Below are 23,821 nucleotides of genomic sequence, written 5' to 3' on the forward strand. Positions count from 1 at the left end.
ATAATAGTGGCTTTATTTTAATTAGGAACTTCATTCATGCCCGAGCATGCACTATGAACTCATTAGGATATGTTAAGTTACAGTGTGGCATGGCAGGTGATGAAAAATGTAAGGGGAAATTAAAAAATAAATTGAGCTTAGGGTATTAGAATACATAAGTGATGCTCAATTGGCAGTGAATTTGACATACACAGTTACTTTAGAAGAGGCAAAAGAAGAGAAAATGAAATTTCTCTCCTAGGAATGATTGCTTAAATATCTTGAATATTTTAATTACATGTTTCAAAACAGAAACGTTTGACTAGAAGTTAATGGGAAGTGAGAATTAGGATTCAAATATAGCCCCCAAAGTAACTCTCATTTTAAAAATGTACATTCCAGTTATTAAAGTTGAGCTAAAAATTGTACTATTAAAATCACACTTGACTGCCAAAAATTACAGGTCTATTCTCTGTTGATTCATTTTGTTGACATTAATAGAAGTTGCATGAGTTCAAGGAGGATATAATTCAAGAAGAGAACAAAAGCAACAAGCAGCAGCTCAGTTTAAAGCAAGGAACTCTTTAGGACTCTCTAGTGAGTCACATACGGATGGTAAAGTCTAGTTTAAGATTCAGTTAGCTGAGGAATAATTGTTGAATTAAGAGTCATTAATCTTCTTTCAATCTTATTTATGTAAACGATAAACCTTCACTAAGTGCTTTTCTTTTTAAAAAATAAAGCAACGGACACTGGCATCTTGTATTTTCTGTTTATCCATGTTCATTTGCTTTGCAAAGCTGGTCAGAGTATTAGATATCAGGACTAACACTACAGTCAATTTCAGGGTTTTATCTAGTATACATATTTCCAGGACTGATGCATTCAAAGGATCCAGGAATTAGTCAATAGTTTATATCAAGGAGACTCTGAAACAACCTGAAGTGAGCCTTAAGAACAGAGGTGGGGCATATAGCAGGTGTTTAGTAGGTGTTGTGCCAGACTTACTGAATGGATCATCAAAGTTAGATCACAAAATCAGAAAGCAATTGAGTTTACCTTCTCAAATAAAGTGATTTTCATCTCAACTTTGACCTTCCCTCCGCCCCTTTGGAACTTTCATTCTTTGAGTAGCTCCACTGTTGAAAATGTAATAGTATTAAAAGTTTCAGAGATCAAGTTTAAATAAGAGACTTTCATGTGCAGTTCTGTGTTCTATGTATAATTTGAACTTTTCAGGGCACCTTGATGAATAAAAATTATGTATACATAGAAAACAGACATCTGAGGCCGGGCGCGGTGGCTCAAGCCTGTAATCCCAGCACTTTGGGAGGCCGAGGCGTGTGGATCACGAGGTCAAGAGATCAAGACCATCCTGGTCAACATGGTGAAACCCCGTCTCTACTAATACAAAAAATTAGCTGGGCATGGTGGCGCGTGCCTGTAATCCCAGCTACTCAGGAGGCTGAGGCAGGAGAATTGCCTGAACCCAGGAGGCGGAGCTTGCGGTGAGCCGAGATCGCGCCATTGCACTCCAGCCTGGGTAAAAAGAGCGAAACTCCGTCTCAAAAAAAAAAAAAAAAAAAAAAAAAAAAGAAAACAGACATCTGAAAGTAAACTCATTTCACTCATATCCAAAATCTCACATAATATCTATGGAGAAATTCAGGAAAATCTCTCCAAACAAAAAGGGGTGGAAGTACCATGTGATAAGATATTGGAAAAAAGAATATAATCCCAGTGTATTACAGCTTCTGCCTGAAGCAAAGTTCTCTTGTACACTCTGACTGGGTCAGATTTCACAGATAAAGGTCTAAACTCTGGTAGGGTACTGTGATATAGTCCCAGGTGAGAAGTAGAGTGATTCTATTAATGAAATCCTTGCCTTTGTCTGAACAAAGACCGTTGCCCCAGGAGGGCCCTAGAGAGCCACAGGTAGCCTTTCAAAAGGAATGTAAAGCTAAATTCTCGACCTCTTGAGGTCCTTGGTGCTCCCAGGACATTTTTCAGTAGAAATGAGATCATATCCTTGGCCTCACAGGTCAATTTCAAGCTGCCTCCTGCCTATTTAAATCTCCAGCAGCTTTAGAGAGATAGCATAGTCTTTGGTGAGTGAGCCAAAGTCTCATATCCACTTGTAAAGTACTTACACTTGAAAGGTACTATAAATTCAGAACATTATCATCAAGGCACCAAGTTAAGAACATCAAAAGCTATTGGAATTTTAAAATAGAAAAAGAAAAAGTGCTATTCTCCAGGGTACTGCTAAAAAGAGAAAGGCTCTAAATCCAGGGTCATTGAAGAACCTCAGTGAAATGCTTTAATTAGAAAGGGCAAGCCTAGTGGTTTGTTTTCACAGCCATGGGAATATAGTATTCCCAAACTTTTTTACCCTCCCACACTTCTTGCTTTCTGTTTCCCTGCAGCAAAGCACGTAGACACGCTTGCTAATATTGGGAAACACACCTCAACTTGCTTTGGAATGCCTTTTGTAGACGTAAAATAAACTCCAGTGTTAATAAATGTTAATAATGTAAGCAGAGAGTTTAGAATTTCATGAATGATGGTTAAGATTTAACTCACTTCTATCAGCAGTTTCTCCCAGCTCAAAGAATACTGCACTCAAAATCATTTCTGATGAAAATGCCACTGTTTTAAATGTCTACTTATAATAAAATGAGCTTTATTATAAATGATAGCGTTATTTATGGTATGGCCATAACTTTACAAAATAACATGGTTCTTAGAAATGTGTGGTCTTTGCCCCAGCCAGGCTTTTAAAACCTCAGAGCCAAATATATTATGGATGTCTTGGAAGAATGTAAACTAGGTACTTGGAACACACTTGGAAATGCATTCACAGGTCACAGAGGTCTTTTTTGTGGTTAAGACTTCAAATGTAGAGGTGTTTGGCAGAGCTGAACTCTACCTTTCAAGCTAGGCAGATTGGATTTTTCTCTTAAAGTTTGTAGGAAATCAGTGTCCATAAATAAAAAGAGAAAGAAAACTATGACTGGCAACTGAGAATGTTGATGGACAATGATTCAGAAGCTCTGAGCTGCTTCAGCTTTTCTTCCCTGGTCTTTTATTATCCAGCAAATGAAACACAGTATAAAATCATAAGAAAGAAAACAAAGTATTAGGTTGTGGGAGGATAGAGAGGCCTTCCCATCACAAAAAAAAACTATGTAACTTGCAGCCTAAGCAAAACAGGGAAGGATGCACATTCTTTTGAGCTAACCATAATGAACTTAATGGCAAATACTGAAAGAAGAAAAAGCTTTGGAGCTCCTATGTGGCAATAAACCCCTGAGAAAATCAGTTTTACAATATGTATGTCCAATATTATATAGCAATACCTGTTATGTTTTGATGTTTTCAAAGTGGAAACAATCATTTCATCAGCATGGTAATCCTTGAAAGCCTCGTTTTTATAGTTACGCCAGGATTCAAACTCTATCCTGATTCTGCCTTTTAAATAGTTTGTTCTTTTTTTCAACTTGAGTGAATTATTTAACCTCTTTAAGCTTCAGTTTCTTCAATTATAAAATGAGTAAAATAATATATATGACAATATGCATGATATTGTGCTGTGGTGAGGAATAAATAAGGTTAAGTGCTTACTACAGTATCTGGCATGTGATATGTAAACAAAAAATGGTTATTGCACTGTTGTTACCATTGCCAACTTCACTGTGAATGTACAACTTTCGTTTTGAAGTATAACTCTTCAGATAATTTTAGCATCATTTTTATTGAGGCTCAGAAAATGATACCTCAAAATGAAGGCTTTACAAGCAGCCTCAGAGGCAAAAATTTCTCTCTGATCTTCTCCTACCCTCTTGTCTCTGGCTCCTCATTCTCCCCAGAGAATAGCCTCAAGGCATGTCGTAGAAACTAGAACTTGTTTTCCCCAAAGCCAGCCATAAAACCTAAAAACATTACAGTAACCACAACCCCCCCTCCAATATTTCTATGTAAAAACTGGACATAAATAATATGACTTATCTTGTTTGATGTTAGGTTATAAAAGACTCCCATTCCAAAGAGAGCCCTGCCTCATACCCAGAAGGAAGGAATGCTTCACAGAGGCCAAGAAGGATAGGTCTTTCTGGATTTCCATACTCCTATTAGCATTAGATCATACTCTTCTTTTCCAATCATATTTTTACATGGCTGTCCATACTTTGTTTTACCTAAGCATAAAAATGAGTTGTCCCTGTATCTTTGGGTCTTCATTCTGAAGGCTCTTATGTCTTGTCTCTTGTGCCTTGTAAAACTATGATCAAATTTATTTTCTGTCTTTTCTTCTATTAATATACCTTTTGTCAGTTGATTTCAGCGAACCTTCAGAGAGACAAAGGGGAAGGTCTTTCTTGGCCCCTATAATTTCAAGCCATACTTGACTTTTCTTGACCTTTTATATTTGACAACCTGTACAATTTTCTGATTTTCATGATCAATTTTATATATGTATTATATAAGTATTCTGTACTTGCAGTGACTCTCAAGTTCCTATATTATGTCTGATCTTTTTACTTATCTTTAAAAAGTGCCACTAAATTTGCTATTGTGACATCTAGCAGCTGTCAGTGATTCCAGAGCAACTATTGGAATCATAGTGTTACATCCGGTGATATCACTGCAATGTAAAACTACAGAATTTCCTCTCAATTTTAATTCTTCATATAGAGGGTTCAAGATTCTTTCTCTAAGTGCAAAATAGTCTTAGATAAAATACATTTCTGAGTTGATAGTAACAGGATTTGCATTTATAATTTTCAAATGAAAGACAATATGCTAAAAGATGAATTTTGTGATCATTTGTAAAATATTTTTCAGCTCTGATGAAGCCTTCAGTAAAGTCAATTTAAAATACCGCACTGAAAATGGGCTGTCTCTACTTCATTTATGTTGCATTTGTGGAGGTGAGTACTTGAAACTTAGTACTTCTTAAACTGGTTATATGTGCATATGGTCAGTGACTTGAGCTGCTTAATAGTCTACAAGAGAATTCTATTCATACTCAGTTTCCTCTTCTGCTTTGCCTTTTTCAACCTTGATAATCTCAGATTAGGCAGTAACTACCAGGCAGAATATTCCACTTGATTCTGCTTTAAATTTAAGCTTCATTGTGTTTCTACTGGAAACCAAGTCACTCAGTTTGCTTGGAAATCCAAAAGCACTTTTCAATATTGGGCATGCCAGTCAGGGATTAACTTAAATTCAGAAGCACTTAAAGCATTCCCCAAAATATCACCAGGCAGTTGCTTTACAATATGTAACAAGAGTATGTGGAAAAGTGACAAATGCCAAAGATAAAATCTAAAAGTAAAGATTGATCGACGTGAACATTAAGAGTTTAATTTTGCTTACACTTTCTTTTGTTTATTAATGTATTTCAAGCACTTTGAATGGTGCCTGGCATATAGTAGCCACTCAGTAAAGTTATTGAATTATTGAATGAACCATTAATATTTATTTTGTAAATCCAAACTAAATTCATTGAACATGACTTCTTAAAATGGAACAGAAATGTGTACATGTCAACTCTAACCATATCCCTTAACCATTTCTCCGGAACAAAGCAAACAGACTCTGCTCAACAGATCATTCTCTCAACTTTAGATATGCCTCCCCAACCTTAGTTATATCCTTTATATATCTTCTATCTAAATAAGCTCTAGTGTTAATAATGTTCAGAGAAATCCTCTACAACTAGATTTTATTAAATTTAAGCTTATTCACTAATAGTTTATTATGGTGAATTATGTGTTTATGTTTCAAAACCATCTGATGATGAGGGTACTAAATAAAAATCTAAGACAAAGAGTCAAAATACACAGCATTAGTATAAGGTTTTATAAATGGAAAAGAAATGTCACCTAGTAAGTAAGGTTGTCAATTAATAGAAAACTTTACAAATGACCTGCAGAACATCAGCTTGACATTTTTATACAGCTATATGGCATTTATCATTAAGTCTCTTAAACTCACCTCATCCCCACAACGATTTAGCCTTTTTTCATTTTTATCTTTAAGGCAACAAATCACATATTCGAACCCTTATGTTAAAAGGGCTCCGCCCATCTCGACTGACAAGAAATGGATTTACAGCCTTGCATTTAGCAGTTTATAAGGTATGACATTTTAATTCCCATAAACACTGCATTAGAACTAAGGATAGTGTATATCTGTAGGCTTTTTTTTTTTCAAATTAGTAATCACTAAAAATTTTCAGTGACCAGAGGCATTACATTACTGAAGGACTTCTTTCTCTTTATTGAGAAGGTATCTTCTGTATACCAGACACATACTCTTTTTAATGCTTTCTGTATTTAACTCATTTAATTCTCACAAGAGCCTCTTAAGTGAATATGATTATTATCCCCAAGGTTACATGGTTGGCCAGGGGTTATCAAGGATTTAAGACAAGGCAGTCTATTTCTGTTGCCAGAGCTCCTCATCAGAACACCAGGCTGCCTCTGTGCAGAGAGAGATGAGATTGTATTTGAAGACAAAAGCAGCACATTAAAGCTGTATTTCTTTACTGCAAGTTTTTCTTAAAAAAACTTTTTTGCTTCAGCTTTTTGTTTTCTTATATTAGCCCCTGGTTCCAACCTAATCTTAGCACCTGATAGAATAATAAATATAATAGTGGATTGGACAAACTGGGATAGTGTTGTAAATGAACTTTGAGATTTTTATAAATATAAATTTTTAAAACATACAAATTATATAGTATGCATTGATCATTTTATAATTATAAGTTTCTACTTATTCTGTCTTTATTATGCGCTAAATATAGTAAGTTTAATATATTTAATCATTAAAATAACTGCATATTAGGATTTATTTTACAGAAAATGCAATTGAAGATTAAAGTTTGATACCTGGTCAATATTAGAATAGTGATTAAAATCAAGTATAGCTGACTCATTACTCCCAGAATCTCATTTGTATATTGCATATTTTTGTTTTTTCTCATTTTCATGTGAATCTATAACAGTATTTTATTTTAGTTTTGTGTGTGCAGGTGTGGGAGAAGAGACAACTTTTTGCTTGTATTAGGAACCCCCTGCACTATATATCACTCTCCCAGCTGCTAGAGTTTGTCATTGGGAGGGAAGAGGACCATGTTTTCCCATGATTCAGCTTCACAAATTCCTGTAATTCATAGTACAAATACTCTAAAGTTCCATCTCTTTTCATGCCCAGTCAATGCCTAGTCAATTTTTCTAATTCCTTCTGGGAAAAAGCCTTAGTTAAGTGCTAAATTGTCTTTAATACCTGTTAATTACTCCACTAAACTACAACAGAGTCTGAGTTTCCAGTGTAGAAAACAGCATCTGATGTTGACTTTTCTGCTGAAAGGCAGGAGGTAAAAGTAGAAGAGCTCCAAGGAACAGAAAGGTGGTGATGGATAGTCATGGCACTGTATGAAACCATGAATTCTGAACCTCACCGTCTGGGAGATTTTTTCTGTATTAGTTCATTTTGCTAAGATTTAGCATGACACTGGCACACGAATGGGTTCTGAATGATTTAGCACTACGATATTTAGAAAATATATTTCTTCAACCTCTATTTATAATAACTAAGTTTCCATTTTTAGAGTTTTCTTTGCTCTATTTTTATGTTTTCTTCTATTTTAGAGACCGGTACATAAACTATAACTTTTTCATAACAAGTTTAAACCAATTTAGATTCTTAGGAAACAAAGCAGACAACAATTATTAAAAGGCCATAATAAAATGCATGGTTATTTTGCTAATTTCTTAACAAAGGTTAAAAAAATTAAAGTTACTATTTTATTTTAAACACAAAATCAATATAAAGTCGTCGTTCATACTACCAGGCATTAAACCTGGTAACCATTAAACACGTTAAACCTACTTCTAATTATCCTTTGACAGAACTACTCCAGTAATTATATAATTCATTTTGGGCTCCAGTTCCCTCCCCCCATATAGTATTAATAACTTTTTAATTTTCATATTATTTTAAACTTAAAAAAAATTGCAAGAATAGTACAAGAAACTCCTGTATACACCTTATCCAGGTTCATTAATTGTTTACATTTTGTCCCATTTCCATTATTCTGTTTTTTAAGAACCACTTGACAGTAAATTGTATACAATATGTCCTGTTGCTGCTTCAGTCTTCATTTCCTAAGAACAAGAAAATTCACTTACATAACTCCAATATGATAATAAGAAAACACCGAGATATTAACATTGATATATTATAATCTATAGTTGAAATTCAAGTTTTATTGATTGTCCTAATTGTGTCATTTATGGATTTGTTTTTCTTGTCTAGAATAGGATTCATGCATTTTCAGTTTTCTTATTTCTGTAATCTCCATTACTCTGAAATAATTTCTCAGCCTATCCTTGTATTTTTTTAATCTTTATATTTTTCAGGCATACCAGTTATTTATACATATTTCTTTGAATTTTTTGGTATTACAATTGAATTTTATTTTGGTCATAACACCCACAAAATGAATAATGTAACACTCTCATCCTTTTGTTCGCTATATCAAATAGCTCTTTCAATTATATACCCCAGCATTAGGGCCTCACTCATTGTTAGAGGAAAGGGGTCCCGATGCAGGCACTAAGGGAGGGTTCTTGGATCTTGCCCAAGAAATAATTCAGGGTGAGTTTGCAGGAAAGTAAAACAAGTTTATTAAGAAAGTAAAGTGGTGAAAGGACAGCTACTCCATAGACAGAGTAGGATGTTCCTGAAAGTAAGAGGAGGAGCGCATCCACCCTCAGTACAATGCTCCTATATATGGGGAGATGTGTTCTGCTACAAGAGTTTGTGAGAAAGTGTTAATTTTCTTAATTACTATATTTTGCAAGAGTCAATATTATTATCTTTAAAGCAAAATTTGGAATGCCTTTGTTCTACAGATATCAGGATATCTGGACACTCCCAAGTCTGGGTCTGTTCAGTAAACATTATTAATTTGTTTTTTTAACCATAAACAATCTAAAGATTAAGAATGCCTCTCTTTCTGAGAATGCAACCCAGTAAGTGTCAGCCTCATTTTCCTATTTTCCTAGCTCTCACTCAAAATGGAGTCGCTCTGGTTCGAATGTCTCTGACATCATGACTTGGTATTTTCTAATCAATAGAGTAATCTCTGCTTTCATTAATAAAAGAGCAGCAGATAATTAGCTTTTTATGCCATGTGAATGATTAATCCTCATACTTTTTCTTTTTTGTTTTAGTTTTTTTGGGTTCTTCATAGGGTTTGATTTTATTGAAGTATAATATATACCAAATACAATTATCAATTTCGAGTCTACAATTGTTAACTTTTGAAAATGTATGTAATCATGTAACCATCATCACAATCATGTTATAGGACATTTCTATGATACCAAAAAATAAAAAATCTCTCATGCCGTTTTGCAGTCAGTCTCCTTCCCACTTGGTCTCTGAAAGCAATGTGTTTTCTATCACTATAGTTTTCTCTTTTCTAGAATTTTAAATAAATTTATCACGTCTAGTATGTTTTCTTTTCTGTAGGGCTTCTTCCACTTATCATAATGCTATTGGGATTCACCCATGTTGTATATTCCGTAATTAATGCTTTCATTGTGGACTTGTATTCCTTTATATGGATATACCACAATTTGTTTACCATTCATCTGCTAATGGACTTTTTTTCCAGATTTTTACCATTATAAACAAAGCTGTTTTGAACAGTCACATACAAGTATTTGTTTGAATATATGTTTTTATTTCTCCTGAGAAATATCTAAAAGTGGAATTGCTGCATCACATAGTAAGTACACGCTTAATTTTATGATAAACTACAGTTTACCAAACTAGTGAGTCCTCCCTATATTCCCATCATCAAGGTGTGAGAGTTATATTTTTTCACATCCTTTCCAGCACTTGGTGTGATCAATCGTTTTTGTTGTTGTTAGCATTTCTATTGGGTGAATTTTAGTATTTCATTATAATTTTAACTTGCATTTGCCTGATGACTAAAGAAGTTGAATAGGTTTTTTTTTTTTTTTTTTTTTTGACACAGTCTTGCTCCGTAGCCAGGCGCCAGGCTGGAGTGCAGTGGCGCAATCTCGGCTCACTGCAACCTCCGCCTCCCGGGTTCAAGCAATTCTCCTGCCTCAGCCTCCTGAGTAGCTGGGACTACAGGCGTGCGCCAAGACGCGCAGCTAATTTTTGTATTTTTAGTAGAGACCGGGTTTCACCATGTTGGCCAGGATGGTCTCGATCTCTTGACCTCGTGATTCACCCGCCTCGGCCTCCCAAAGTGCTGTGATTACAGGCATGAGCCACGGCGCCCGGTTCGAATAGATTTTTATGTGCTTATTAGGCATCTTTTATTTTTAAGGTAGTGTCAAATCTTTTTCCCATTTGTAGTTTTCTTTTAATTTTCTTGAATTGTAAGGAAACTTTATTCTATTAGAATTCTTTTCTTGAATCTACTTTTGCAGAAATTTCTTTCACTCTATGACTTGCCTTTTCATTTTCATAATAGTGACATTTGAAGACTAAAAGGTTTTTGCATTATTTTTTACCTTATTACTGTAGTGGTTACAATACAGTTTTAGATTCTCAACATGTCATAGTCCACTGCCTGTGACTGTTGATCTACTTCACTTAAAATATAAAAACCTTCCAATAGTATAGTTCCATTTTATCTTCATTCTTTACGCCATTGTTGGCATATACATTGCATCTATACAGGATATAAACCTAAATATATTATTAGAATTTTTATACTAAACATTCACGTCTTTTAAATAAATTAACAGGAGAGAAAATATGCTTTTTAGAAGTTTGATTATAATAATCCTACATATAGTTTTCCCTGTATAACGCTCTTTAAGATTCATTGAGCTTTATATACCTGTAAGTTTATGTTTTCATCAAATTCAGAAATTTTAACCATTAGTTTTTCAAATACATATGTTAGATTGTTTGATAATATTCCACATATCACCGTCTGTTTATTTTCTTTTGTCTTCTTTCTTTCTGTTCTCTGAATTAGATTATTTCTACTTATTTCAAGTTCACAGACCACTTCTCTGTCATCTCCCATCTGTTAATAATATACCAGCGAATTATTCATTTCAGATATTTACTTTTTGCTTCTAGAATTATTATTTATTAAGATTAAGATATAATTCCAATTTCTCTGCTATGATGACACATCTGTTATTTCATTTTTCCATATTTTCCTTTATTTTTTGAACCCATTATGTGTGACTAAATGCCCAATCTGCTGTTTTCAACATCTAGATTAGCTCACTATTTGTTTCTATTTTATCTTGACTACAGAGCACATCTTTCTGTTTCTTCATATATCAATTAATTTTTTATTGAAAGCTAGAAATTATGTATAGTATTTTATAGAAATCTTTATCATGTCATCTTCCTTTAAAGAATGTTGAGTTTTTTTATGTTTGTTTTTGTTTCATTTTTGGTGGGCAGTTACATTTCTGGTGGATACATTTGATCGAGTCAATCTTGATTTGATTTTTTTAAGGCTGAATCTATTTTGCTTGAATTTCGCCTCTTGGAATACCTCTTATTCTAGCATGTGGTTCTCACTCCTGGACATGGTCCTTATTCCTAAAGCATGGTTTTTTTGGTATGTCATCTGAATTCCCAAGATTCACCGAGAGACTCAGTAAAGTCTCTTTATTCCTGCTGACTGGAATTCCAATATCCCCCAGTACTGCATGACCTCCAATATCACCACCATTCACCTTTCAGCCATAAATCAGGTGATCTTTTCTAGATCAGCTCAAGGACTCATGATGGATCTCCACGGAGATTTCTGTGGTGCCTCCTCTGTGCATCTTCTTCTCAGTTACCCTGGCCCACAAATTACAGCCACTTTGTAATATCAGAACTCTGATCCACACTCTTAACTCATTGAGACTTCCATATTATGCTTTGTGGCAGAAAAGTATTTTAGGCAGAAAACCAGGGCAATCATGGGATATTGTGTGACGTGCTTTATCTTTCCCTTTTCCTAAAGGACACAGATCTTTGCTCTTCTTCAGTGCTTGAGAACAGTTACATCATATATTTTGTTCCATTTTGTAGATTTTATTTGCCAGTAGAGAAAGTCTATGTAAGTTGTTATGCCATGACCATATCTTTTACATTGCTTCGAAAATGATCTGAAGGAAACAAAAATCTATGATATCAGTGCTCACTTTAAACCTTTCTATTGTCATCCATTGCCTATATAATGAAATTCAAACTCCTAAATAAGAGACTCAAGATCCCTTAATTCATAACTTTTCTGGAATCACTTTCCAGACTCTTCTGTAGTCCCTGCCCATTCAACCCTAATGTTTTACAATTTAATGTGCATGAGAATCATATAGTAACTATATGTTTGAAATGAGTATTTCTCTTTCTACTTTACTTGCATTTAATTTAGTACATCTAGGGTATTCTAGGAATCTAAATTTTTAACAAACAACCTAGGAATTTTGATGTACGCAATCTAAGTCTACATATTGAGGATTACTGTTCAAGCTTGGCAACTCAAATTGTGGTCATATGATCAGTAGCATCTACCTCAACTAAAAGATTTCAGAAATGCTGCTCTTATTTCCTATCCAGTCGTATTCAACCAGTACTATTCATGGGTTTCTAGAGAAACTTAACCAATAGGATCAATGGATCTATCTGTCTATCTATCTATCTAGAGACATATTTATTATAGGAACTAGCTCACACAATTATGGAGCCCAAACATCCCATAATCTTTCATCTATAAGCTGGAGAATCAGGAAAACTAATAGTATGATTTGGTCCATGTCCAAAGATGTGAGAACCAGGGGAGCCTATGGTGTAAATCCTAGTCTGAGTCAAAAGGCCCAAGAACGAGGATCAGTGATGTCTGATGGCAGAATATGGATGTCTCATCTCAAATAAAAACAAATTCACTTTCCCTCTACCTTTTAGTTCTATTCAGGACTTCCACAGATTAGATGATGCCCGCCCATATTAGTGAGAGTGATCATCTTTACTCAGTCTACTAGTGAAAATGCTGGCGGGGCATGGTGGCTCATGCCTATAATCCCAGCACTTTGGGAAGCTGAGGCAGGTGGATCACTTGAGCTCAGGAGTTTGAGATGAACATGGTGAAACCCCATCTCTACTAAAAATTAGCTGGGTGTGGTGGTGCCTGCCTATAGTCCCAGCTACTTAGGAGGCTGAGGTGGGAGATCATGCCACTGCAGTCAGCCTGGGAAATAGAGTGAGACCCTGTCTCAAACAAAGAAACAAACAAACTAAAGCTAATGCCTTCTGGAAATACCCTCACAGACATACCCAGAGATAATGTTTTACTAGCTATCTAGGCATCCCTTAACCCAGTCAAGCTGACACCTAAAATTAACCATCACAACCAGAATGTACATTAAAAAAAAATCCCAGCTGATGTATTTGCAGACTAGTTTGAAGATCGCCATTTTAGATAACTCCACTCTTTAGGCCAAGCAGTTCCACACATCTTTATTTTTGTTCTTATAATTTCTTCTGCTTAAATTTTTTTTATTTCTCTTCCTGATGCAAAATTATTACTTATTTAAAATCAAGATAAACTGAGTTTCTTGAACCAGCAGAAAGATATTATTATACACTCTTTTGGGTTTCAATTATGAGTTTACATTATCTTTTATTACAGGACTTATAATTATTTGTTTATTTGCATATTTCAAATGTTCGACTGTGAACTTTGGACTTTGGGACTAAGTATTTTTCTTTGATTCCTCAGTATATGGGACCTGTAAAGGATCCTTGAGAAATACTTGTTTGGGAATTAATGAGTATCCAAACATTAGGAGAAATAATACTTGACATTTTTTAATATTATGTAGCTTAAGAAAGACTGTCAGCTTAGAAGCTAGACTACTTCTGTTCATATCTGTTATGAGACTTGCTAACTATGTATATTTAGGCAAATTGAGTTTTCCTTCTGCTCCTCAATTTTCTTACCTCTAAAATGAAGCAGATGGAATTAGAGTTTTAAGGAAACAAATCATATGTAGTACTTAGCAAAATACTTAGCATATAGTAAATAATAAAAATTAACCATTATTATTGAACTTTAACTTTGACAGACATTTATTAGAAACTAACATGTTATTCATTTTGCATAGAAAAACAAACCAAAATGGACTAGACTTTCTGCATTATTACATTCTAAAGAGATGAGAAAAAGTAATCCTAACATTATCAAAGAAGTTGAGTCTATACTTAGATCAATGGACTCCAAACAACTTTTATCATGTACTCTATAAAATTAGTACCCTGAAATGCACACGTGTCCATAAATTATATACATTAACAAATAAATATCTCTTAATAGCTTAAGGCAAAATCTACTTTTTGGAAGACAGTGTTAAAGTTTGTAGCTGTACATTTATATTTCATATAGCCTTTTTGATAATATAAAATATTTTGACAAGTTTATTACAAATATGATTAGATTAGAAAATTGACTTATATGAAGCTCAGATTGGTAGAAAAAGTACTAACTTTTTCTTTGCTGCTTCTTAGCTTAGTAATATGTATGATGTATATTTTCTTCACAGGACTATTTTAAAGATACCTGCCAAATTTAAAAGTGTCTATTCAGTTAAAATTTGATACTAAAATTTAAAAATCCAGTTACTTTGGCTCACATAAGCTATAGCACATCCTCAATAACTAAAAGCTAAAAAAAAAAAAACAATGAGAGGGAGCTCTCCATCCTTTCCCATGTAGAATGTCAAGTATTTATATGCTCTACTTTGCGTACTATATGTGATACATGACTAATATATGAACTGAGGCCACCAGTGTAAATTTACATGTTAAACATTAATAAAACTTTATCTTGATATATAAATGTATATAAGTGGAGTTTCTAATTTTTTTTACCGTAATGAATTTTATTACAAGATTCTTGTCATATTTGTATCCCACTATAGAGCATACTTCTTTAGGTAGTATCTAAATTGTATTCCTAAAATGAAACACAAGACTTTGGGGAAAAAGTTGAGACTTCTGATATAGTTTAGAAGATCTTAATTGAGAAAGCTAATGAACAAAATCCTATTAGACCATCTAATTTAGCCTTACATTTAACTCTTATTCAATACGCAGACAAGCCACTTAATGAAATTTCTTTAGAAAGAAAGAAGTAGCATTTTGATTCAGTAACTTTTTTTAAAAACATTTCATATGATAAAGGCAGATATTGAATGGTAATGGTCATTTATCTCATCCTATATATTTCTTGCAAGATCTAATTCCAATCATTCAGAAACAGAAGTGATTCTATATATATATTAAAAGGGGAAGGACATGAATGGGGGAAAAATCAAATTAAGCCTATGTTGCCTGGCTTAGCAGATCTAGGTACATTTTTCTACATAACTGTGCCCATCAGAAAATTCTATGTTTTCTATCAGTGGTGATTCGTAGCCTGAATCATTGTATCATATCTTTTATCCTGACTTCTTTACCTCCATAGCACATATATTTAATTGCAAAGTTGAAATATTTTTTCAACTATCCTAAAACCAAAGACCCAGAGTAAATGTCTCACAGTCTCTAAATGCTGTCTATTTAGACCAGGGTTCCACAGCCTTGGCACTACTGACAATTTGGATTGAATAATTCTTTGTTGTGGGAAGCTTTCCTGTGCATTATAAAAATGTTTCACAGCATCCCTGGCCTCTCTTCTCTATATGACAGCAGCTACTTCCCTCATGCCCAGTTGTGAAAACCAAAAATGTCTCCAGACATCACTCCTGAGATGCAGAAATCACTCCTTGTTGAGAACCACTGTTTTAGAGGACAGATTAAAATATTCATTAGCTTAAATTGATTTTTTAAATCTAAGTTACCTTTTTATTTGAACAAATAAAGGTTCCTGATTAAAGATTGCATTTTCCCCACATGGGAATTTGACAAGATAGTAATAAGAAATACTTTGAAGAAAAAAAAAAAGACTCAAAAAAAAAGAATTCCACTTTTTGCATATTTAACTAAATTATCCACTTAATGGTGACTTTTAAACACTTTAATACTAGGTCCTCACTTAAGAAACTAGAGAAAATTTTTACTTATAGAGTAATCATTAAGATAGCTTGTTTATATGCACATTTCTTTCTAGTAACCAAATACTTCATAATATCTTTTAAATGAACATGTTCTCAATAAAATTTCATAATCTCTTTTAAATGAACATGTTCTCAATAAAAAGTTAATAGGATCCTGACTGAAGATGGTAATTTATAATTTGTACTTCAATTCTTACACCAGGCAGTAGTATTTCCTGGAAAACCTTCCCTGATACCTCCCAAGTGTGAGTTAGGTATTGCTACAATGTACTCTCTTAGCACCCAGTACTTACTGTACTGTGTATGCTACTCCATGTTATTGCTATGTTAATACTTGGTTACATCTTTCTATCTTCCTCTATATTAGGGGCCACAATCTCACATCTCTTCAAGGATTACATAAGTAAATGAAAGTGTTAAATAATACAACAGACAATGATAAATGGTAACTAAAACTCAAAGACTGTGGTAACTTAGAAAACATATGCCACGTATAAAGGGAATGGTCACTCTCCAACTTCAGCTAATCACTGTCATGTAAAAATGTAGACCCATTACTGCCCCAAATTTCAGAGAATCATAAATTATGTAAAGTTTCCTAACATTTAAATGTTGACCATTAATGTAGATTTTTAGTCACAAAAACTCTACAGGCTAAGCCATATATCTATCTATTCCTCTTGTAGCCTGTTTGTAATCTCTGATAGTAATTGTGAGCACCATCAAGGCAGAGATCAGATCCAAGTTGCTTATTATCTTATTCTGAGTGCTTAGATCAATCCTTGATGTATATACATTAATAAATAGATGTTTTATAAGTCAAAGAATGGAGTTATAGTTCTTTGGTAACTGGGGAGAAGAAAAATATTTCAAGGGAGGTAGGATCAGGTTGACAAGGGGAAAATAGTGTCCTATTTGGGCCATTAGAATTAGAAATCAGGAAATTGTCAGATATCTCTTCAAGGGATATTTTAGTAAATGTTTGGGAGAAGAGGATATAAAAATGGGTTGAAAATGAATAGAGTTAGGGAAGTGGAGGCAATAAACATTAATTATTCTTCCAAAAAGCACAAGATTGGTCAGTATTTGAGGAGAGGCCAGATCAGGAAGGTTGCTGAAACAGCATTGTCCTATCTTTTTAAACTCTTGCTCCTTGGAATAAATATAAAAATTCAGAGTTTGTTTAAATGCCATTTTTAAACTTTAAAATAGATATTATGTTATAACTAAAACAAATTTTAAAAAATAAAGTACTTATTATGTCTTTTCAAGTAACATACATTTACTTCCCCCACCCCACCACAACAGCTAGAGATTCTTATTATCTCTTATTACCTCTTCCTGTTAACTCATCAATATATTATTAAATGAGATGATTTAAGGATGTTCAAAGGCCAGTTGGAAGCAGACTACAGGGAGAAAGACATCATGGAAAATGGGAAAATATATGAAGGAGGGTTGGCAGAAGTGAAGGGAAAAATAGGTCCAAAGCAGGAGTACAGATAATCCAAGAATGTGTTACTTCTCTTTTTTTCTAAAATTTCAAGCAAAGTCAAGTATTTCCACCACACTGAAACTCTTAAAAACTGATATCTTTTGTGAAAATAAATTCTGAATTATTTCAACAAGAGGCATATAGGTATGAACCTTTGTGAGTGAGCAGTTATTTTCATACTGATTAATAGATACTTTCACTGGGGATGTCTATGATGCATGAGGCAGCTCTAGTCCATTAAATTTTAATGCCTGGAACTAAGTACATTTCATACTGAAGCCCTGAATAGTTCCTTGTCCTAAAGGAAAACTTAATAATATTCTTCAAAGCCTCCAAAATTGCTTTTTTAAAAACAATTTTCTTTATAAAAACACATAAACTTTAACAATTGCTATGCCAGATAAACATGTTGAAGAAAAAATATACTTAGAGAAACCTATCATTAAAACATTTATTTACATTTCTCTATTTTTATATCCAGAAACATAGTTTTCTTTCCAAACTAAGTTCAGCTTCTTCTTGGAGCTAGATATGACACTTCAGGGAATATTAGAGGTGAATAAGATATTACAGAAAAGAATTTAGGCCAACTCTGTAACCCTATAGATAAAAAGTTAAGTATTTTATGATTAAACATCTCTTGAGACAGAGTGAGCTGAGTCGTAAGGTGAATATTCTCATAGAGGTAGGCCAATTTTGGGGTGATACATTTAATATGAATATAAACTTATACCTGTATCTTGAGTTTATAAGCATTTGCACATACATTATGTCATTTGATCTTTATTACAACCTTGTAAGATAAGTAAGATAGGTATTTTTTTTATACAAATGAGAAATACAAGGTCAGGACTTATACATGAAAGACAAATTATTAGTAGTTGAAGGGTAATTGGGAGAGGGGGGAATTACATGATATATTAAGAAAAGCATAGTATTAAAAATCAGAAGACCTAATTTCAAATCCCAGTTCAGCCTAATTGAAAGCTACATTAAAGAAACACATTTTATGCTATGGAATGCCAATTGGGTTTTCTGAAAAGTAGTCTCTGAAAAGAATGTAAGAGTGCAAGAGATTTATTTAAAGGTGACACCTATGAAAGGAAAAGGAAGGAAATGGAATTGGTTATGAAGAGCTGTCAGACCACAGTACAGATCTGCTAAAATCTCCGCCAGCCCACTGAGGAGCTCCAGAGGAAAAATTGCCAATGAAAGGAGTGCCACACGGGGTAGAAATGTCGAGGCCCTTCTTTTACCACCACCTTACTCAGTCATTGACTGGGGGTAAGGGCCACCCAGAGAAGAGACTGACCACAGCTCTAATGCTGCAGTGGATACTGAAATAACTGAGAAAGCTGCCAGCGAACCACCATCTGCCCACATTCTTCATAAAGGAGGTGTCAGTGGCATATCTCTGTTTCTGCCACACATGAAGAAATGGTCATGACTCTACAATACACGAAAAAAGGAAATTACCTACATGTAGAATTAGATCAATAGTGTACATCATAATAATTATTATGTATCAGGCATTGTACTAAACACATGACAACATTATCTGATTTAATCCCCACAACAGTGCTATGAAAATGATACAATTATATCTTCATTTCACAGACAAAAACTTGACAGCTCAAAAGGTTAAGAAACATGTCACAAATGTAGGAAGTGCCCATCAATATGCAAACTCCAGTTTGCTTTCCTGGGGTAGCTTGTGCTCCATCTAGTTGCACAAACATACGTACATAGAACAAAGAATGGAAGGGGGAAATACACATATAAATGATAATAGTGATTATGTGGTAGTACTATGAGTTATTGAATTATTTATTCCTTTTCTTTGTTTTTTTACATTTTCTGCTCTGAGATATTCTCCTCTGTTGAGGCATAACAAACTACCCCCAATGATAATAGTGATTATGTGGTAGTACTATGGGTTATTGAATTATTTATTCTTTTTCTTTGTTTTTTTACATTTTCTGCTCTGAGATATTCTCGTCTGTTGAGGCATAACAAACTACCCCAAACTTGGTCCTCTAATGTAACTAATTTTTTATTCTCACAGATTCTTAGTTCAAAAATTCAGACAAGATGCTGTGTGGATGGCTTGATTCTGTTCCGCAATGTTTAGAGCCTCAGCTGAGAAAATGTGAATGACTAGGTTTTTTCATCAGTCTGTAGATTGCAATTCTCTGGAGGCTTCACACACTGGCTGAGATAACTGTAAGGCTGAACTTAGCTAAAACAGTTGATTGAAGAGCCTTTATTTGGCCTGCGTTTCCTTATACCATGGCTGCCACAGGTTAGTCAGACTTGTTACATGGTAGTTCAGGGCTCCCGGAGCAAGTTTTTCAACAAACAAGAAGGAAGCTGTGTGGTCTTCTATGTCCTAGCCTTAGAAAAGGAACACTGCTTCATGCTATCGGTCACAGTCCACCCAGGTTCAAGGAGAAAAGGCGTAGATCGCAAATACCCATGAGTAGACTATAGGTGAATGCTCATCGTGTTTTAAAACCATCAGAAGGTATATTATGTCCATAATCAGAAAAAAGTACATTTTTATACATCAGTTTATTTTTTATACTGATTTGGAGTTGAAAATATTTTTTGTTAGTAAATACATTTTAAAAATGTATGTAATATGGTAGTAGAGGATTTGAGCTCTGTGATATAGTGGCTGTTTATCTTGGCTTTATCCACAGCAATAATCACAGAGCTAACAACAAAGCAGCATATTAAGTAAGCGCTGTTTTCAGGTCTTATGAGTAGTACAGAGTTGCAGTTACTACCATTACGAAATGTTTTTATCCATTTACATACATTTTGGGAGATCTATTCTACCTCAAATTCCATTTCTCCAGGATATAGCTGGACTGCTTTTTTATCTAAGTCTCATTCTTTCACACATGGATTTTCTTCTGTTTAAAAATAATAAATATTATACGCATGAATGCATTACAAAGAGCTTATTTATCCTACACTTTAGGATACTTCTGTGTGTCACACTGAATAATAATGCTTTAAATTTGGCTACTGAGTACATAAAGGAAACCCACCAGTTCCCACAAGACTCTTCCCTAAGCAAGTCTTAAGAGACTTTCTTTTAAAAGCATTGTTATTAGATATTTGTTACATATAGTGAAGTGCAAGCAATAAATGACATCAAACTTAGAATATTCAAAATTTACCGAATGTTTGCATTTTACAGGAAAATTTTTTTCTGGGAGTTGTGTACCATATTGCTGACTCTTAAAATTATTTCATTATGACAAAATATTCCTGTAGAGTAAGAAGTGTATCAGTTTAATACAACAAAAGTATGTCCTCTCAGTTTTTCCTGGAGATTGGATTAGTTTTTCCTTGAGATATGGAAAGTCAGAAATGAAGTATTGACTTTGGAGCTCAACAGACCTGGGTTTGCATCTATCTCCAACACTTACAAAGTAAAGTTCAGTTAGTACTTTAAATTCTTTAAGCCTGAGTGATATCAGCTACAAAATAGGGTTAATAATTATTTTCACTCATAGGTAAATTGTGAAGCTTAAAAGAGAGGCTATAGATGAAACATTTTGCATGGAACTTGGCTTATAGTAAGCAATTTATATGCAGCAATTACTGCTTTATGTTTATTGTCTTTAGCATAGCTTCATAAGATAACAGTTCTATTTTGGTAGTATTCAGTTAATAAGTATTTAGATCAATTAGAGGTCAATATTGGGAAATCCAACCAAAGTATGAAAAGATAAATTATTACTCTTGACTTTTGACCTTACCATTTGCCCATTCTGAAGGAATCCTAATATACTTTTTTACTTGAGGAAAGGATAAATGTGTGTTTACTAAAATCTGCCTAATAGATAAATGTTTCACATGCTCTGTGATTTACATAGAATTTATTTTAATTTAGCCTAGTACAGTGTTTGTCATAAAGTAGACATTCATTAATAAATATTGGTGAATAAAACAGTATCCATCTTTCTACTGATTTATACAAGTTATTTATGTATTAAATATGTAAACCATTTGTCAGTGTTATATGTTGTGAATATTTCTCCAATTTGTCACTTGCCTGATAATATTGTTTTAACACTTTAATTTGCTCAAATCTATCATAGTTTCTCTCTATTTTAAAATATAATTTTATGCTTAAAAAGGCCTTCCCTACTTCTCTGCATTTAAATTTCTGAACATCTTCAGGGAAAATATTTTAAGTCAATGTTTTCCCCATTTATGTCAAGACTACTCATGTCTTTAACCCTCACCAAGGTTACTGGTGAAGTAAGAGTTAACTCCTGTGAACTGTTTTCTCTGGAGGAGGAATTCTCAGTTTCTGGCAGCCTACCCATGGCTAAACTAGCTAACATTTTCTCACTGGTACAGCCTTTTTTCATGTTTTATTCCTTTGTTTCAATGCCTAACTCGTGAAGCAGAGGGAGTGGGGTTCTGAGGAGGAGGTAAAGGGAAAGGAGAAAGAGAAGTTAAGTGATGAAATCAAATCAATATTTTATGTGGAAGGTACCATTCACTAAGGTTATACTGAGCCCCAGACTCCTGTGTCCAATAATAATGAATTTTATTGGGTATTGTAGGTGCCAGGTACCTTTTAATTGCTTTATAGGTATTATCAGAACAATTTTAAGGTGGATGCAATTACTCTTTTCTTTTTATATAATTAAAGAAATCAGCAAAAAGGGGTGACAGAACTGCTCCAGTTCACCTAGTCATTGTCAGAGCTGAAATTCTAATTAGGGGGGCTAATTCTATGACCTGCATCTTAACCCTGCATTATATGCAGCTCAAATTTCACATGTGAAAACAAAACATTTTACTTCTGCTTAAAACTCTGCTTCTTCCTGGTTCTTCCCCATCTCTCTACCATTTTATTTCACTACTACCTATTAAACTTGGGAAAAATCCAAATACCCCATACCATGGCCTATAAAGCCCTGCAAGAGTATATATCCTTGACCTCATCTTGAAAACTTCTTTTCATTTGTTTAACCATTTACTCAACATTGGCCTTGTTGTTGTTCTTTAAACGCACCAAATTTATATCTGTCTTATGACTTTTGCACTAGCTATTTTTCATATTTTAATGCTTATCCTTGAAATTGTGACTTTCTGGCATTTACCATTTATCTCAAAGTTCACCTCTGCAGTGAATCTTTCCCTAATTACCCAGTTTAAAATAGCCATCTAATCATTTGTCTGTTTTCCTCTCATAGCAGTTGGTGCTTTAAGCTACTGTATAACAATTTCTTACTTGTTTACTTTTTGTCTCTCCATTCACAGAAACATAGTAAAATACAAGCTCTGTGAGAGCAGGGATTTCACTGTCTTTACTCACTGCAGTGTCACCACTGCTCAGAAAAGAGTTTGTCACATCAGATATGATCAACAAATACTTCTTTAGCATATAAAGGGTGTATTGAAAAAGGAAATGCATGATCAAAATTGGGTGTAGGAAAATGTATCTAATAGAATGGAGGATGGACTGCAATGAGAAAAAGTATTAATCAAGGACACTAGTTAGCAAGCTGTGTAATACATAGGATTATGTTAGAAATAAGAAGAAATATGAGTATATGTGAGTTAAAACCTGTAGAATTCTGAAACTAATTGAACTGAAGGGACTCGAGATCCCTTCGGGTATAAAAGTGCCATTAATATAAATAAGGAATGCTAGACGATTACAAGTCAGCCTGGGAAAATAATAAATGATAGTTACAAGAGCAATTTTGAATTTTGCATTTGAGATGCTATTGGTAGGCAAAATATATGGGACTCAGACTTAGCAGAGAAGTCAGGACCAAAGATGTATTTATCATATTGTATAAGAATTACCAAGGTGACCTTTAAAATGGGAAAGCGGCTTAGGGTTAAATTTCCAAATCACAATGTTAGGAGACAGACAGAAACAAAGAATAGGCAACACAAAAGAATCAAAGAATGTATAGTTTTAGGAAAGCAAAGGAGATAAGAATTTCCAGAAGAAAGTGATGATCTGATTATAGAGAGAATGACTACGAAGACATTGGATCTGATAAATAGTTTACCTTTACAAATTGAAGAATTGATTTCAGGAGACTGGTGAGGTCCTTAATGCCCTAAGTGGAAGAAACAGTTATGGTGACTTCTCTTTATAATACAATACAAAGAGAAGTGAAAAATAAATCTGCCTTAATGAGGAGTAGTGTGAGAAAAGCAAGATTCAATATAGAATAAG

The 23,821-nt window shown here is 34.0% G+C and overlaps 1 protein-coding gene across 1 annotated transcript in view; it reads left to right on the top strand.

Moving 5' to 3' along the window:
* TNNI3K (TNNI3 interacting kinase) overlaps positions 1-23,821 on the top strand; it is a 335,970-nt gene that overhangs the window by 44,749 nt on the left and 267,400 nt on the right. The window contains exons 5-6 of the mRNA XM_021667770.2: positions 4,822-4,907; positions 6,022-6,119. Coding sequence (XP_021523445.2) covers positions 4,822-4,907; positions 6,022-6,119 — 184 coding nt within the window. The remainder of the gene's footprint in view (positions 1-4,821; positions 4,908-6,021; positions 6,120-23,821) is intronic.

This window comes from Aotus nancymaae, unplaced genomic scaffold (genome assembly GCF_030222135.1).
Source record: "Aotus nancymaae isolate 86718 unplaced genomic scaffold, 86718_ANA_hifiasm-v0.15.2.pri h1tg000007l, whole genome shotgun sequence".
NCBI classification, from domain to species: domain Eukaryota; kingdom Metazoa; phylum Chordata; class Mammalia; order Primates; family Aotidae; genus Aotus; species Aotus nancymaae.